An 18,090-nucleotide genomic window follows, 5' to 3' on the forward strand; every position below is an offset into this window, starting at 1 on the left:
TTGTTGTTGTACCACATATGACCTCTTCTGAGCATGCTTTTTTCATTTAAAACGAATAACTCATAACAGCATGCATGAGTGCTGTGCAGTGTGTGATTCGCCGGAAGTGGGTCAGACATGCGGGCCGAGGCGCAGCACGGAGAAAGCTCTGTGGTGTTTGCGCAGCAGCAGGCGGATCTTATCGTCGTCAGAGTCCGGGTCCAGAGGCTTGTTGTACTCCTCGTCCTCCACCTCGTTCTCCGAGGCCTCCCCGCCGGTCCCCGCCAGGCCGGACTGCGTGGAGCTCGGCTCCGAGGCGCTCTTCTTCCGCCACTTGGTGCGTCGGTTCTGAAACCACACCTACACACAGCAGGAGTCATCTGGTTTACTCACATTTCATAGAAAGCCCAGATAATGATTATGCATTACCCAGGTGGTGAGATGGTGAGATATAACTGTGACCTCATGATGATGCGATGCACCGATCAGGACAAGATGTTTTTCTCCACAAGTAGGTCAATAATACTCATCACACATCATTTAAAAAAAAAACGTTACCATTGAACTTCTGTTGCACTCTTCAAAACCAGACTTATTTCAAACAACAATGAAGGAGACGCTCAAATGTGGAGAAATTAAAGCAAACAGAAAAATATATACTGATTCTGTCTAATAGAAAGGCACCTCTTTCAAGAAGCTATATGGAATAGGTCAATTTTATTTCTATTGCACTTTTCAAAACAAGAGTTGGCACCCATCAAATCCCCATAAAGGTCACATATAGAGAAATAAGAGAAGGTATAACAAATAAAATCAGTAAAGTGTTGGAGTAAAATGTTTAAATTGTGAAGCACATATCACAAAAGCAACATTTTAAAAGCTTTACCTAATTAAATACACATGTTCTACTGCACCCCTTATTAAAATAAGAGCTACTTCACACACAAATCAAGGTAACGCTCAAATGTGGAGAAATGTAAGCAAATATAAAAAGAAAAACATAAATTATTGGACTTAAAGTGTTTAAATGCAAAGCACTTCACACAAAAGCATAATTCGACACGCTTTAGCTGACAAGGTAATTCAACTTGTTTGCTATTACACCTTTCAGAACAAGTGTTACCTCCCATGAAATAACCAGAAAGGTCATAGAGAAATACAAGTAACCAATTAAAAACAATGTTTAAATTGTACGGCACGTCACACAGAAACTTAAATTCAAATGCTTAAGCTAATGAAATAGGTCTGTATTTTGAGTTACTTCACCAGAAAGTTCATATAATAAAAAGGAAAAATATATACATTATTTGAGTGAAGTGTTTAAATTGCAAGGCACTTCACACAAAAGCACATTTCCAAAAGCTTTAGCTAATTAGGTAGATCAACGTTGTTTCCTAAAGAAACATAGAAAAGGTGAAAGAAAATTAATTAAAAAAGCTTCGGCTAAATGTTTTGTAATCTTTACCTTGACTTGTGACTCGGTCATTCCCAGAGAATAGGCCAGTCTGGCTCTCTCCGGCCCGGCCAGGTACTTGGTCTGCTCGAAGGTTTTCTCCAGGGCAAAAATCTGATGTCCACTAAACGTTGGTCTGGTGTGTTTCTTCCTGCCTGACATCTCCCCCAGATCAATACCTGCAGATATAAGGAGAAAAAAGTATTTAGTAAAGAAACTCTGGATTGTTCTTACACTGAAACATATAAATACAATTATATTCTATTGGTGTCTGCTGGAGGTTTGGGACAACAAACATTACGATTTTTACTATCACCCAACGTCAAAAAACATCGTCCACATATTATATGAGTGCCATTTTTTGAACATTTGATTTGATATTACAACTGCCCCATACATGTATTCAGTGCCGCGTTGCCCGTGAGCAAAGCATCAGACTGCTCATTAAGCGCATAATAGAATAGCTGCCCACTGCTCCTAATACTAAGATGGGTTAAATGCAGAGTAACAATTTCACTGTGCGTGCTGCAAACAAAATCCTCCATTAACAATTACATGTATATCCATTCGAATTGTACACATTTAAAATATATTAAAATGAATAATATCTAATTCAATCTATGAATCGATTTGTCCTATTTTTGAATTTTACTGGCACCATTGTCTTGCAATATTATATTGTATACTTCTATTACTAATTGTATTTATTTGACATTACATTACATTGCATTTAGCTGACGCTTTTATCCAAAGCGACTTACAATAAGTGTATTCGACCAAGAAGATACAAACTTGAAGAAAACAGAATCATATAAGTACATCAGGTTTCATAGAGCCAAACATTTCAAGTGCTACTCAACTGGCTATAGATAAGCCAGTCCTTTGTTAGTATATAAGTGCTTTATTAGTATATAAGTGCTTTGATAGTATATAAGTGCTTTGATAGTATATAAGTGCTTTGTTAGTAAGTCTATCGCTCTATTTTACGAGGTATTATTAGAGGAGCTTGGGACTTTAGATTTCCATTGCCTAAACTTAGCTGTAGCTTTTGTGCACATGACAATAAAGCCTCAAAAACTTTAATTTAACTTTAAATATGTTCAAGTATCTGTTTTAAAAAAACCCAAACACAATGTTGGTTAAAACATCTCTCATATACTGGATGTATCTGAGTTTGTAAAGTTAGTTTATATTTTGAATCTCTTGTGATTTGGGTGAATTTGTCTTCTAAGGACGTTCTGGCATCTTTACGAGTCCTCCAGTGTCCTCGGAGACAAAAGAGTAACCATCACCCAAATGAAACCTAGTCTACTTTCATGCACCAGTTTAAATGACAATGTGATCCACATTTCTATCATTAGGCTTTTCCCCCTACTTTTCTTTGTATTTATTAAAAAAACACAAATATAGATTGTCCAAAAGATATTAAATCTAAATCTGGAACCTCATTATTCTGTTTATAATATTCGCAGATTCTCTTATATCCATCTTCCGGTTTCAATAAGTAATGGCAATAAACCACATGTTATCCTAGGTATGAATATGAATCATGAGTATTTTTTTATATATCATAATACTGTGTTGTCGGATCTATGTTAGAAAAACAGTGTCCTCAGAGACTCATGGCCAGGTGCTGCTGTTGACCCCCCCCCTCAGCTGAAGGATGGAGACTCACTGTTGGTGCACGGCTGCCGCCCCCCCCTCCACTCACAGCCGCTCTCCGCCCAGCAGCTGCGACCCTTCATGGAGCATTCTGCGCCGGGCTTGGAGAACCCGCCCAGGGGGGAGTTGTAGTCTCGGTTATAGTACATGGAGGTGCTGCTGACGGAGGGGCTGAACCCCCCCATGGTGGAGTATCCGGACAGCAGGGTGGTGGTCCCTGTGGCGCCCATCCCCATCATGGAGCTCCTCAGGATGTCGCTGATGGTGTGCGGCGTCCCCGGCTGCAGCTGGCTGTTCAGAGCCGGGTTGAGCTTGTAGAAAGAGTTGGGCACAGAGTACTGGCACACCGGGGCCTTGAGCTCAGAGGAGAACTGGTTCAAGCTGTTGTTGAACAGGAAAGACCCCTGGATGTTTGGATCCATGGGAGGTAGTGTAACTCTGACTCCAGTGACACATCCAATAAGGTCCAAGCAGGAATAGACCTCAGATAGGCCCACACAGCGTTCCTCACCCACGGGTGATGTCTTGGATCTGGGATCAAACCCACTTTCTTTCCAGATATTCGAATAACAAAGAGCGATTTTAAAGTCCCGGTGTTTACAAAAGTTCCTACCACATCAGAAAACGCAGATAAACTCTTCACCTCTTCTCAGCCACAGTGTGTTCTGTGATAATCCCATATCTAACGTCGCAGGCGAGCCCTCTGGATTCAGGTTGAGTTGTTCTGCTAAAGACGCATGCCTGCCGCCGGCGCTCTCCTCAGAGGTCATAAATAAGCAGTATCTGGAAATGGAGTGGCACCTTGATAAAGATAGGCCATATTAGAATGCAGCCTGGGATTGGCCTGGGTCTCACGGCTTTAATGCCTCTCTATTGGCTCCTCGCTGAGAGCCAAGCCTTTTATTGGAAGGCAGCAGATTAATAGTGTTTTGAACAGGTGGAGAGGGAGCAAGTTGATTTTTTGATGGCCTGCCATGTCTGACTAAGTGTGGTGGAGCAGAGGCAGCTGAGCACCGAGTGCACAGAGGAGGAGAAGAAGGGCTGATATATGTCCCAGTTTGTCAGTGGTGGGATGTGGTTTTAAAGCAAAATACGTGTTTTATTGTAAAAAAATACATTACCTAAAAACATAATCTACTTTCATGCACCAGTTTAAATGACAATGTGATCCACATTTCTATCATTAGGGGTTTTTCCCCTACTGTTCTTTGTATTTATTAAAAAAACACAAATATCGATTGTCCAAAAGATATTTGAGATATTAAATCTAAATCTGGAACCTCATTATTCTGCTTATAATATTCACAGATTCTCTTATCGTCATCTTCCAGTTGGCAATATACTACATCTTATCCTTAGTATGAATATCATTTTTCTATATACATCATAATACTGTGTTGTAGGGTTTTATGTTAGAAAACTTAAAAATATCTCTGCAGTGTGAAGTCACCATCATGCAACAATACACTCAATATTCAACCAGCAAAAGTTTAATTTATCCAAAGTTGTATTAATGCTTATGAAGCTTTTTTAGGTCGACAATGTGACATTTTGGTGAATCTAATTTAAAGGTAATTGTATTTTCCATTTTTTTTCTTAACCCTCAGATGCACAAGTTATTGGACCCTACAATTTCCCGTTAGAATAATATATTTTTATGCCATTTTTGTAATTTTGTATAAGAATCATCACTATTTAATTTCGTTCCACACAAGAATGATTTCATGTTTGAAATATAAAAAAACAAAAACGTTTTGAACATATTGATAATTGAAAAAGAAGAAAATTATGATGCACACACACGCATGCGCACGCACGCACGCACGCACGCACGCGCACGCACGCACACACACACACACACACACACACACACACACACACACACACACACACACACACACACACACACACACACACACATAGAACTGCATGTCTAGAATCAAGTATTCTCTCTTCAAAACATCCCAAGCTTATTTGCAGTCACATTAAAACACGCCTGCAGCTGATCAGTCAGAATATACCTAAAGTGTGTTTCTCGGTCATGGGATGCTGGGGTTTTCGGGAAAGTCATGTGATAACTTGAAAAAAGTTAGTAACTTTCCGAGAGTGATGTAACTTTTGGTTTCCAACCAATGTGTGTGTCCAGCAGAGGGCGACAGAACTCGACACACACTGGTGTATCATCTGAGGTCATGTTCAGAGTAAGGATTATTGCACACACTCATCACTTAACCATGTCTGAAGTTCCCTCAATTCCACTGGGCCCGACAAGGAAGTGACATCCAAAATGTATTTGCCATGACACTGCACCTTGGAAAATAACCACCAACAATGTGTTGGCTTATTGAAAGCATTTGCAGGATTCTTGCTTTTTTAAATGTAAAAAAAAGATTAAAAAAGGGTCCGTTTTAAGAGTTTCTATGTAAAAAGGTCATGTTGCATTCTATTTCCCAAACAAAACAGCAAAATGTAGTAAAATATCAGCTAAGAATCCCATTTACAGTAAACACAAGACAGGACAGGAAAGTGGAACATGAGAGCTTGCTTGTTAAATACATGAGAAAGGTGCACAGGCAGAAATAAGAAGTTATTATAGTCTACAACATTAAATAAAAAACAATTGCAATCGAAGGACACGATAGTAAGAAAGACCTCCAAGCTGTGCATTTCATATTGTAGTACAAAAACACAATCACAAGACGATGAAAGAGACTATTCACAGCATGATGACAGAGAATGAAACTGATTCTCTTTTATAATCAGCCTAAATTGCACAGTGAAGGACATGACTCCCTGCTGTCAGCTGAAGGTAACTTTCCATGTTATGGTTCCTCCCTCAGACCTGCTGCTTTCAGTTTGATGAGGGCGGGATGTTAGTGTTTACATGCCCCACATGCAGCATTCTTTAAAAGCAGGACAACACTGCACCTCATGACAAACGATCCAAGATACAGACAAGAGCACATGCACTCTACAGACCACAAGAACATAACCTCTGCCTCTTCAAGATGGCGAAGGACACGAGCAACAGGAACTCTGGTGAGATTTATTTTCGATTTGAACTTTTATCCATGTATTTTTTCTGTTAATGTTTATTTTATTATCTTTGCTTTTTAATGACTGATTTTAAATGCCATTTTCTTAATGGCAAAGCACTTTGAATCGCCTTGTGTTGAAAGGTGCTATATAAATAAGCTTGCCTTGCCTTTAATCTTTGCCGAGACATTCATATGGAATTTATTCTGTCAATAATAACCATCTCAATTTCTCATTAAAAATAACTAATAATCTGGGCTTCCTGTAGTAGTCCAAATTATTAGTTATTCTTTTTAGTTAAATTTTTTTTGGTGAAATATTATTTTGCTGTATGTCAAAATGATCTTTAGTTACATTTGGTTCGCCAACATTAATATAGTTTAATGTTTTTATTTAACCTAGTACTGAAATAAGAAAATATAAATGATATCAACATTTTCAAATTCAATCATTTTAGAGACATTTATTTTCACTTTTCATGTTGGAGCAAAAGTACATTTTATGTAAAAAGTAAGAAATAAATGCATTTCCAATTTTAATTAAAACATATTATTGTCAACAAAAAAAGGTTAGTAAGTTAAAAATTCCTAGTTGAATGAAGTATTATTAGCCTCTTAAATGAACATAGACATCATCCATACATGTCTTTTTAGGAGATGCTGCAAGCCACTAATCTGGTCATTCCGAAACTAAAGATCTGATAATGTTGAATACAAAACAGCAGCCAGGTCTTTATGATAGCGGCTGTAGAAAGTGATGATTAGCAGCTGAGATAGAGGCTTTCATGATGAAGGAGTCAATCCTTGCCAAAAGCATTTACTGGAAACGTTCAGCTTGTCACTGAAATGCTTTACATACAGCGCGTGGTTTCTTAATGCTTCATTTGGGTAGAGTCTCATCAGTTCCTGCAAGCCGTCCTTTGACACATGGACACATCTTGTGAGTGGACTCAGGGTTCACTTGAATGATTAATCCTCGTCTCCTCCAAAGGCAAATCACATTGGCTGGTTTCAGTATTACTCGTTCTCTGGTGAATCTTCTGTTAACCCTAATCAAAATCCACTCAACCTTGCAGTAAAGGTTAAAGATTAAGTAGCATCCGGTTATAAATGTTGGATAAATGTCCCTTCATAAAGATATTATTTTGTTACAGGGCATACACAGCAACATCATATACAACTATGATGAATTACAATCAACAAATCAGATGAAATTAAGACATCAAATTAATATTTCTGCACACATTGGCAGTGCAGAAATCCTCTCAGCTTGTTGTTGTCTCTGTGACGCACTTCCATAACGATTCCTAACTTTATTTTTATAATTGTTTTCCAGATCACAGCCCTCACAGGTGCTGCTGGTCCTGCCTCGGCCCGCTCAGCTTCCACTCTCAGGCGGTGGGAGACATGGTGCGTCTGAGTCGGGGGGGCCTCCTGGCGGAGAGGAGGGAAAACACCTTCAAGAACGGCCTGGTGTTCAGCAGCCGCCCGCTGAAGGTCCAGGAGAGGATCCGCCTGCGGGTGGAGAAGGACTCCTTCAACTGGAGCGGAGGTCTGCGTCTGGGCTTCACCACGGTGCATCCCATAGCCAGATCTCTGCCCCTGCCCATCATGGCCATCCCCAACCTCACGGAGACCCCGGGGCACTGGGCGGCTCCTATGCACGAGTCCTTCTGCCGGGCAGGCGTCGAGCTGGAGTTCTGGGTCTCTGCTCGAGGCACCATGTACATCTGCGGAAACAACGGCAGGGAGCAAAGGCTGCTGTCAGGAGTGGATCTCAGCCGGCCGCTGTGGGCCATGATAGACATCTACGGACAGACGTGCTCCATCTCCCTCCTGGGTATGTTTACTATCATAACAACATGCTCGCTGTGCAGCCTGTTTGCCTTCTTCCTGCTTATTTACAGTAGCCACATACAAAATAATTGTTCTATTGTTAGAACATATTTTAATACTTCTACTTCTTGCTGCAGGCTCAGAGAAAAGGGAGTTTTTTAACACCAGACGCTCTTGTCCTGCACCTGAATGCTTCACTTCAACTGAGGTTGACAAACACTGCAGTTTGATGACTGATTCTTCAAGTCTGGATGGAAACAGCGATGAATACATCTCCTGCCTCGAAGGCCCAGAAGGTAAGAAAGAGTCCTTCAAACCCACATTTGATTTCAGTGTATTGCACATTTTGACCAGAGAGAACCTGTCGATGTAGATTTGTAATCATGGTTCCTCTGTTTTGATCACAGGTGGAGACGCATCGTGCTGCGTTGCGTGCATGGGGACACAGGCCAGCATCACTCTGCCTTGTGGCCACCGGTGTTTATGCAACCAGTGCGCCTCCAAAGTCTTGAAGCAGTTTGGCACCTGCCCGCTGTGCCGACAGAACATCAGAGCTCCATCGGGGAACGGGAGGAGAGCCTCCGTCCGTGCCTGAGCTCCACCAGACAGGACTCACCCAGGACTGTGACAATGACAACACTTAGAATAGCACATACTAAATGTTAGGATGTGCTAGTACCAGCAGACTACAAATGGTTCAGAACACTTCAAAAGGGATGTCAACTTAAACTACTAAAATCAGTAAATTGTTTATTTACATTTATGATGATGACTTCATGCGTTACATTTTATGAAAGGGATATTTGAAAATTGCACTTTGATTGTGATTTGTAAAGAAGCAAGAAGCCATTTGATCAAGACGAGCCTAATATTGTTTGCAAGCACAGCCCGACGTGTAATGTCATTTACACTCACTGTATATATAAAATCCCTAATTTTGTAAATATGAAATCAATTTATTGTTGTACAGTTATGTTGTTCTTTAATTTATTGTTTAATTGCCAACAAATGAATGTAAAAATAAATACTACATAAATCTTAAAAATTAACTTTTCTGTTCTTATTTAGTGTGTGTGTGTGTGTGTGTGTGTGTGTGTGTGTGTGTGTGTGTGTGTGTGTGTGTGTGTGTGTGTGTGTGTGTGTGTGTGTGTGTGTGTGTGTGTGTGTGTGTGTGTGTGTGTGTGTGTGTGTGTGTGTGTGTGTGTGTGTGTGTGTGTGTGTGTGTGTGTGTGTGTGTGTGTGTGTGTGTGAGGATATACTTCATGGAAACATGATAGATGGCATGAAAGGGTTGCGGTTGAGACTCCCTGTTTCTGGCTTCTCTCATATTTTGAGATGAAACCTTCACTATGCACTCTATCACTCTTTTGGGATAACATGTTGCTGTCAAACTGTTCTTGGCTTGAATTACATAAATACTAGAATATTGTGTAGTTTTGGGAAAGTTTGATTTAATATTTGGCAGCACCTTTTTATAAATATTGTTATGTTAAGCCGTTCAGGTTTGATACTAAAGTGTTTAATGTGTGGCCTTGGAATCAAAGTGAAATCCCCCTTCTTCATCCTGCAATAACACGAGGCCATTTAGGGACAGCCCACATGAGTTGTGGGTAAACACTGACTTATTATCAACCTTTAAGTTGATATGACAAATGTGTTGCGTATTTAAACATCCAGCAGTTAGAGCAAACAATGATTTTGTGATGTGGAAAGCATGCGGCGCAGTGGCCTAGTGCGTTGGTGTTCGGATCAGCATGTCGTTGTGTCCCTGAGACACTTCACCCCAAATGGCTCCTGTGGGGATTGTCCACAGTATTGAGCAAGTCGCTTTGGATAAAAGCGTCTGAGTTTATTACTCAATGAGACTAATTCCATTTAATCAAGGGATCATCTGATGGAGATAAGAGGTTGTTGAAAGATAGGCATATCATTCATGTCGCAGATCATTATGCTCATGCACATGCACACCGCAGACCACTGGTGAGACTGAATCTACAGTTATTCATAATTGTTAAGTCTGCACCAGGAGCCACTACAAAGATATATGTAATGAATCCTCAAGATACTGTATCCTAACATGCTATACTGTTGACACAATAATGATCGTTTCTATAAGACCCACCCATTCATTTGTGTCCTCTGTGGAGGACATTGGGGTTTGGTCCATTACTTTGAGGTTATACATCCCACAGCATTAAGTCCAATTGGACTCCACAGAGGACATCCTGGGCTTTTCAAACATATGACATAGTGGGGGTGTGGCTTTGAAAAAGATCATTTCATTGTATTTCAAAATGGCGTCCATCAACACAAGCACTGTTTATAGAAAGATAAATGGTAAGTTTGTAATTTTGTAATTACCAGCGTTGTGAGTTCAATATTTTTAATTAATTATAGTAAGGGAACATCTTAGGAGTTAGTGTAGTGAGTTTTCAGAGCAGTGTAATACTTATCCGACCTACAAATAAATGTTTTTATGAATGTCCTCTGAGGAGGACATGGGGATTTGCTAACTTTTACACAATGGAGTCCACGATGGGCCCAAACTAACACTGAGGTTTCTGTAGGTTCATGGCAGACGGAGGCAGTGGGAACACATACATCAAGTGCCTCAAGGGTCAGATGTATCTCTGGGGCGGTGGTGGCGAAGTCGATAGGGACTCGGCTTGGCAACTGGAAGGTCATCAGTTCAAGTCCCGGCAAGACCAAGACGAGGTGTCCCTGAGAAAGGCACCGTTCCCCACACTGCTCCCCGGGCGCCGTTCAAAATGGCAGCACACTGCTCCTAACAGTAGGATGGGTCGAATGCAGAGAAACCATTTCCCCACGAGGGATTAATAAAACTCCATCTGCATTTCAAAAAAGGACGAAGTTCTACAAATGAGGGCTCAGTATTTGTTGCATTGAGTTGTTGGGCTCTAATGTTGTCTAAATGTATGTTAATGTTGTTTGTATACTATGCTTCGCATTACTAACTCTGGGTCTCAGGAGGATAACTTGATGCTGTAGCTTCAGAGAGTTCCTGTAATTTAAGAGTTTCTTTATGACTTACAGGAATAGCTGTAGAGTCAAAACGAATCTGATCACTGCAGCAAAGCAAATGATTAACCAATCTGGTTCAATCACAACCCAATAAATGTCGCGGTGTGGTATTTTACAAAGTGTTCATCCCTTGTCTTGTTTTAACTTACGTGTGCTTTGTTTGAACTCCGGCTCCAAACCATTCCATAACATCCCCCACAGATTGTTATGCACATACTTCTCAGAGTTGTTCTGACCTTGAGTTGTTTCAAATGTAGACTTCCTCTCAAACTATACCCCCCCTCTCTGCCTACGAACAACGTTTGTAATTTCCTAGCAGGTAGATTATGTCTTGCTCTGTACATGATTTGTGGAGTTTTCAAGGTAACCAGATCAGTACACTTCAGTGTGTGTGACGTCAAGAATAATGTGTTCAAGATATCCAACATTATTGATTATTCTCTACTACTTTACAATAAGACTACCCTTATAAAGGATTCACAGAGGGTTTACAATTAGCTTATGAATTAGGTTGTACACACTTTATTAATCCTTAAGAACCATTTATAAACCAGTTCTAACATAGTTTTCATACGTCAACACAGGCTCACTATTTGGCAAGATGACTAAGCCTTATAGAGGCTACTTAGCGAGAATCAACTCAGTGAGCAACAGATACCAAGGATGCTGGCTGATGAAGAAGACGAAGTAAGCTAGGTAGCCAATATAAGGCTTAGCAGTACAGATAAATGTGGGCTCACTATTTGGCAAGCAACCGGCCACAGTCGCCCTGTTTATCTCGTCTTATAAAAGCGTATTAATGATTTATAAAGTGTTCACAAGCTAATTAATAAATGAATACAAACTATTTGTAAACCCTTTATACGGGTAGTCTTATTGTAAAGTGGTACCGATCTTTCTATTAGCCCTTTGTGCATAACGGCTGTCGGTTGGTTTTCTAAGTGCTTCCCCATCTCCACGCAGTAACTCCGATATGGCTATATGAGTGTATGATACAGAGTATATCATTGGAGTCCAGAATGTGTCTGGCTTTCCCCAATATTTCAATAGTCTTAGTTTTGCTTTTACATGATTGATACGAGGTTTCCAGCTCATGTTGTGGTCTCAACCCACACCAAGGAACTTATTTACACTCTTTCTATGTTTATGTTGTCGAGTATTAATTGCGCCTGAGGATTTGTTTTATGTTTTCCAAATAGCATAATCTTTGTTTTGCTTATATTTAATGATCATTTGTTCTTATCAAACCAAAGTTGTACTTGGATCATTTCTGCTGTTATTACCTCCATTAGCTGTTTCAAATTACGATACGACACGACATTACTTTATTAGTCAGATCAAGTCTGAAACTTGACTTGCGTCACAGCAGCTCCATGTCCAACACCAACAGACAAATATCCAGACACAAATACATGAAACACAAACAACAAACATTTAACATAGCAGCACAATCAGTGAGAGAAAAGCTGCTCAAAGAGCCTTCAGCTCACCTACTGAGAGGAGTGACTGATGCACAAAGGATGCTTCAGTCTGCCCTTATTGAATCGTGGGACCCTGTATCTCCGATCAGATGCTAGCAGCTCATCGTCACTGTTCAGAACATGGTTTGGGTCAGAGATGATGTTGTTGGACAGCCTCACGAGGCTGAGTCATAGAGTCTCTGACCAACAATCTTTGATCAGATTTTTAACAGGTGGAGCCGTTTTGATTTGAAAGCTGCTGTCAAACACTTGTAGGTAGTAGTGCAGTACTGGAGAATGGACATGCTCAAAGATGGAAAGAACAACAGAAGAATTTCTCTGCTCGCCCCAAAAGACCTAAGTTCAGAGTTGTTTCTGCCTTGCTTGACCTTTTCCAGCTCTTTCTACCTGGACAATCTACAATAAAGGACTTTTCTTTAAAGTTACTTTGGTGTCCTCCCTGCTCTGCTTCCAGCGTGACAATGAAGGCAAGCAGATGGTTCTCCCTTTGAGTGAATCAGTTTCAAGATTCCAGGCTTGGGGAGTAATGGATTACATGTGACGGGATTACGTAATCACGATACAAAAACGGTTGCTTTATTCCCTTTTATAATTGCATAAAAAAACATGTAATCAGATTACTGTAGCTGTTCTACATTAGGCATTACTGGCAGGATAACAATGTTTTAAGCAAATGATGTTTGACTGTACTGTTCTGTAGGAGAATACTTTACGTGAGAGTACGCCTACTGCCTGAACTGTCTTTTGAGAGGCAGGTTTTATACTAAATCCCTTTCCTGTTACATAATACACTTCAGTAAAAAGTGTATTACATGTATTTTCTCTTGTATGTATTTCCTAAAGTTACTGAAAGTAATCAGGTTACTTTATCTTTATATTGTGATGCTCAGATTAAGTTACTGATTGCATTATTTCACAGGTGAAAGGTCATTGTTACTGATTTCATTTTTAAAGGGACCTTTCCAACCCTCCATTTACGCATCCATGCCAACGTTCAGACTTTGCTCTTCAGCCGGTCACCACCACTGCAGGTCATCGGACCCCCTATCAAAATGATAACATCATGTTGGAGTTTGACCTGCAAAGACTCCTTTCTTTTTCCTACAATTCACCTATCAAATAACTCAAGTTACTTCCACCACATGTTTCTGTTGTTAGTCCTCCAATGTCCCATTTTATGAATCCTTTATTTCATCTATTATTTTATGTTGTGCTGCTGGACACTGTCGAAATGTGAAGGCGGACACTAGTGACCACTGACGTTAGACTTCTACCCTACTTGTATTTTGCACACCTTTCCTCCCCCTTTTATATATATGCCTATTTATTTCATGCATTGTAGAATGACTTTCTGCAAAAACCATATTGGGACCAAATAAGGTTGAAAAAGATGAACAATTTTCTATTGAAACGTCTTCTTGTGTCAATAGTTCATGCTGTCTTAAAAAACACTGATGTTGGCACTGAAATGTGTTGTTGCATCATGCAGATTATTTTGCAGATTTAATCTTCAAGAAAGGATTTAGGATTGAAGACAAACACATTCTTGTATGTGTGTGTGTGTGTGTGTGTGTGTGTGTGTGTGTGTGTGTGTGTGTGTGTGTGTGTGTGTGTGTGTGTGTGTGTGTGTGTGTGTGTGTGTGTGTGTGTGTGTGTCCGTCAGATTGTTTTCTACACCAGTGGTATTGCGTCCTCCTGGCTGCTCAGTTCAGTTATCTTGTCTGAGTGTTTTTCTGTACTTTTTGAAACTAGTTTCTCCTTGTGCTTCCAGTGCGATCCCTCAGCCGTCGACCACCAGAGCTTCCAGCCACCCTGCCTGCTTCTCCCTTCACCATACCTGCCTGCCTTGTTCTCAATCCAGCCTGAACTGCCTACTTCCACTCCGGACCTCCATAGTCTCCAAACCTGCCTGAGTCTCCGAACAATAAATAATGTAAACATCTTAAGTCATTGCCTGCGCCTGGGTCCTGTTTAAAACGAGATCCTAACACAGTGGGTCACAAACCACACACACTCAGCCACCCGCCGCGTGACACAACAGACCTTTAGATATTTTGGGTTAATTTCTGTATTCTGTATATTGCATGTGTTTACAAACTCTTGTTCTTCTCCTGTTAACTTCCTCCAAAATGTGGAAGCTAATGGTTTCGACATTATCTCTGTAGTCCAAAGCTGCAAAGAGAAACTTTGCAGAGAAACTTGCAAAGGCTCTTGATAACGTCACATTTAGGTCATTTGATCCATTTCTAAATAGCATATTTGACTGTACTGTAAAGCAATATGCAAACCCTTACCAATATATCGTCTGCATTATTATTATTATTATTATTATAATATCTTTTAAACTTTATTTATTTTTTGTTTTTGTTTTTGGGTTGACTTGGGAAAGGGGGTAGGGATTTTATTTTGAAGGTCACCTATTATGCAAAATCCACGTGTTCATGTCTCTTCTCCATGTCTCCTCTACATCAACACGTGTCCCCTCTTCTCCATGTCTCCTCTACATCAACACGTGTCCCCTCTTCTCCATGTCTCCTCTACATCAACACGTGTCCCCTCTTCTCCATGTCTCCTCTACATCAACACGTGTCCCCTCTTCTTCATGTCTCTTCTACATCAACACGTGTCCCCTCTTCTCCATGTCTCCTCTACATCAACACGTGTCCCCTCTTCTTCATGTCTCTTCTACATCAACACGTGTCCCCTCTTCTCCATGTCTCTTGTACATCAACACGTGTCCCCTCTTCTTCATGTCTCTTCTACATCAACATGTGTCCCCTCTTCTTCATGTCTCCTCTACATCAACATGTGTCCCCTCTTCTTCATGTCTCTTCTACATCAACACGTGTCCCCTCTTCTTCATGTCTCTTCTACATCAACATGTGTCCCCTCTTCTTCATGTCTCTTCTACATCAACATGTGTCCCCTCTTCTTCATGTCTCTTCTACATCAACATGTGTCCCCTCTTCTTCATGTCTCTTCTACATCAACATGTGTCCCCTCTTCTTCATGTCTCTTGTACATCAACATGTGTCCCCTCTGTGTAAAGAGACTCTGAAAGTTTCAGGAACAAAGATTCTCTCTCTTTTTGTCCTGATCCATTTCTATAAAAACCTGTCTGAAAATGAGCTGATCAGATTTTGGCCGCTTTGTGATGTCATCACGATTTGTTGTCTTGTGTAACCATTAGCCAATCACCAACCAAGGTAACCCCCCCCCCCCCCCCCCCCCCCCCCCCCCCCACACCATATCACCTGAATCTCCTCCTAGAGCTCCATTGAGTTCTTTGTAACCAAATCTCTCTCAGAGGGGCGTGGCTCCTTATTTTCATCTAAAGTCACAGACAGAGAATCAGCACTTTTGAAGCAGGGCTGAAACAGAGGGGATTATGGGTAATGCTGCATTGATCTGTTTGGTGTTTGGAGCCAAACACTCCAGAGACATGTTTGTATATATCTGGGACCTATAATAAATTGATGAAAACAGTGTAACAGGAGACCTTTAAAGACTGTAAGGCGAATCAAGAGCCCTTTGACATTAGATGATGAAGGTCATAATATGTGTGGAAAAACTAAAATGACTTGTTTGTTTAGAAAAAGGGACGCCTCTGGGCTTGCTTCAGGGCAGGAGAACTCGCACCAAGATGTCTTTTGAAAAATGCTTTAATTGGTTTAGTCAGTGCATATAAAAGTTAGAAAATATCAGAAAACTGAGATCACATGTGTTTTATTCCTTAAATAGACATTAGGTTGCTAGACTTAATTACAGAGGCCAAATCAGCAAATCACTAAATCAACTAACGAATCAATAAATATTCCTCCGGTCTGTTCTGTGGGAGAGAAGGTCAGCAGAAATGATGTCAGCATTAGGACTAATCCTTTCTACAAAACAACTTGTCGAATATCTTTTTCCTAATTAAGATCGGGATTCTCTAAGGCAAATGAACGAGTCCCCCTCTGAACCATCGTTGTATACCTTCAGTATTAAAAATATATAAACGCCAGACGCTTTATGGCCGAGGACTTCCCAATCAGTCACAATCAATGGCAGCATTATGTCAGAGACAACCAGCTGTAGATAGAAAGATTAGGTGACACACTGTTGTGATTTCTGTGACATGTTCTGCAGATTTCATCGACATGATTGCAGGAGTTTGTCAACACATGTTGTTTACACCCTCATGGTGTTACATGAGCACTTTCTCTTGAGGAAGTGGATACAGGTATTCCCACGAAACAGAACCCATGTGTTACGTAACCATATTTAAACTGACATCTAAATATACATCTATTCTTAAAATAAGTAAGAGTCAGGTTTATGGTCAAGAGCAAAAAAAGAGCAAAAACAGTAGTACTGTAACTAAATGTTTTTAAAAAATTATAGCATGAGAAAATAAAGAGAAACATAATTATACAAAAAAGTTGTGGTAATTTAAAGTGAGCACATTTTAAGAGAGGTGGCATTGGACAGAATTGTGCAAAGATATACAGAGTGATTTGCAGGGTTTACGCAGGGGTGTCAAACTCAAATACACAGTGGGCCAACATTAAAAAATGGGTGCTAGTCGAGGGCCGGACTGGTTCAATGTTTATTGCAGAACTTATTGAAATGAACTTATTGCACATATTAAACCTGGAACTAACAAAGCTTAAATTATTGCCTATAAAAACAACATTAAATAATCAGTTGCATTCATTTCTTATGGCTCTATCTGCAGCTTTTCTGGAGGCATTTCTTATGATCACATTTTTCCACAGGCCAACAACAGCTTAAAAAAAACTATTCCCCTCAAAGAACAAACCAAACACTCCCTGTTGTCGCAAGAAACAAAGTGCAGAAGGAAACATCCATTAAACTCAGGTTGCTGCTCTGTGATGCTAGTTCAGATACTTGGCATCTCATCTCGGGTGAAAGGTCATCAATGTTTGGGCTCAGGCTCTGAGTGGAGGAGACCCTCAGGAGGGAGTGAAGGTGTGCGTGCAATATACCGGCGGGCCAGATCTAATAGTAATTAGAAATTATCCTGCGGGCCGAAATTAAATCCACCAAGGGCCTGATTTGGCCCCCGGGCCTTGAGTTTGACACATAGAGTATTAAAACGAACAAGATGTGCATTAATGTATGCACTAAAACACAATATATTTCCACTGTTATGTATTCATGCACTGCTGTGACCCTAAGATGCACTACACTGTTTAAATATGAAATATATATGAAACTGTTTCTTAACCTGATTTACGCTACCTATAAAGATTGTTAAATTTGAACTTAAATAATCACATATCTAATTGATTGTTTTGTGATATTTAGTGTTTTCATTCTATTTCTACAGGTCAACGGTGGCATGTTTGTGATTTTGGCGACACCTGTCTGTATTCATGGTGACATACAGACTGCACACAGTTCCGTTTGGTCCCACTAAGAGGCGGTGCTGCACCTTGAATTGCCTGGTGCTGAAAGGTGCTATATAAATAAACTTGCCTTGCCTTGCTTAACATCTGCTGGACGAAGTCTGTGAAAGGGAAATCAGTTTGGCACATCTCTTTCACAGTCGTTTGTTGCAGGGAATCTTTCATACTTTTAACATACAAACAATTACAGC

General features: G+C 40.4%; 2 protein-coding genes across 2 annotated transcripts; one reads left to right on the plus strand and one right to left on the minus strand.

Moving 5' to 3' along the window:
- Nucleotides 1-111: 111 nt before the first annotated feature.
- On the minus strand, nt 112-3,516 carry nkx6.3 (NK6 homeobox 3). Its single transcript, XM_034091339.1, has 3 exons — nt 3,108-3,516; nt 1,445-1,611; nt 112-339 (listed from the first exon to the last, which is right to left on the minus strand). Exons 1-3 carry the CDS (start codon nt 3,514-3,516, stop codon nt 112-114), a joined length of 804 nt encoding a protein of 267 aa, XP_033947230.1.
- A 2,479-nt stretch (nt 3,517-5,995) lies between these two features.
- LOC117452709 (E3 ubiquitin-protein ligase NEURL3) lies at nt 5,996-8,987 on the plus strand. Its single transcript, XM_034091437.1, has 4 exons — nt 5,996-6,133; nt 7,466-7,969; nt 8,103-8,261; nt 8,373-8,987. The coding sequence occupies exons 1-4, from the start codon at nt 6,103-6,105 to the stop codon at nt 8,558-8,560; spliced, it is 882 nt and encodes a 293-aa protein (XP_033947328.1). The 5' UTR covers nt 5,996-6,102; the 3' UTR covers nt 8,561-8,987.
- The last annotated feature ends 9,103 nt before the right edge of the window (nt 8,988-18,090 follow it).

This window comes from Pseudochaenichthys georgianus, chromosome 9, assembly GCF_902827115.2.
Source record: "Pseudochaenichthys georgianus chromosome 9, fPseGeo1.2, whole genome shotgun sequence".
In the NCBI taxonomy this organism is placed as follows: Eukaryota; Metazoa; Chordata; class Actinopteri; order Perciformes; family Channichthyidae; genus Pseudochaenichthys; species Pseudochaenichthys georgianus.

Coding starts and splice junctions, on each gene's coding strand:
- LOC117452709 (XM_034091437.1), top strand. CDS start 6,103: ATGGCGAAGGACACGAGCAACAGGAACTCTG. Junction 6,134..7,465: donor CACGAGCAACAGGAACTCTG/GTGAGATTTATT, acceptor ATTGTTTTCCAG/ATCACAGCCCTCACAGGTGC. Junction 7,970..8,102: donor GTGCTCCATCTCCCTCCTGG/GTATGTTTACTA, acceptor TTCTTGCTGCAG/GCTCAGAGAAAAGGGAGTTT.
- nkx6.3 (XM_034091339.1), bottom strand. CDS start 3,516: ATGGATCCAAACATCCAGGGGTCTTTCCTGTTCAACAACAGCTTGAAC. Junction 1,612..3,107: donor GCGGCAGCCGTGCACCAACA/GTGAGTCTCCAT, acceptor TTATATCTGCAG/GTATTGATCTGGGGGAGATG. Junction 340..1,444: donor TGACCGAGTCACAAGTCAAG/GTAAAGATTACA, acceptor TGCTGTGTGTAG/GTGTGGTTTCAGAACCGACG.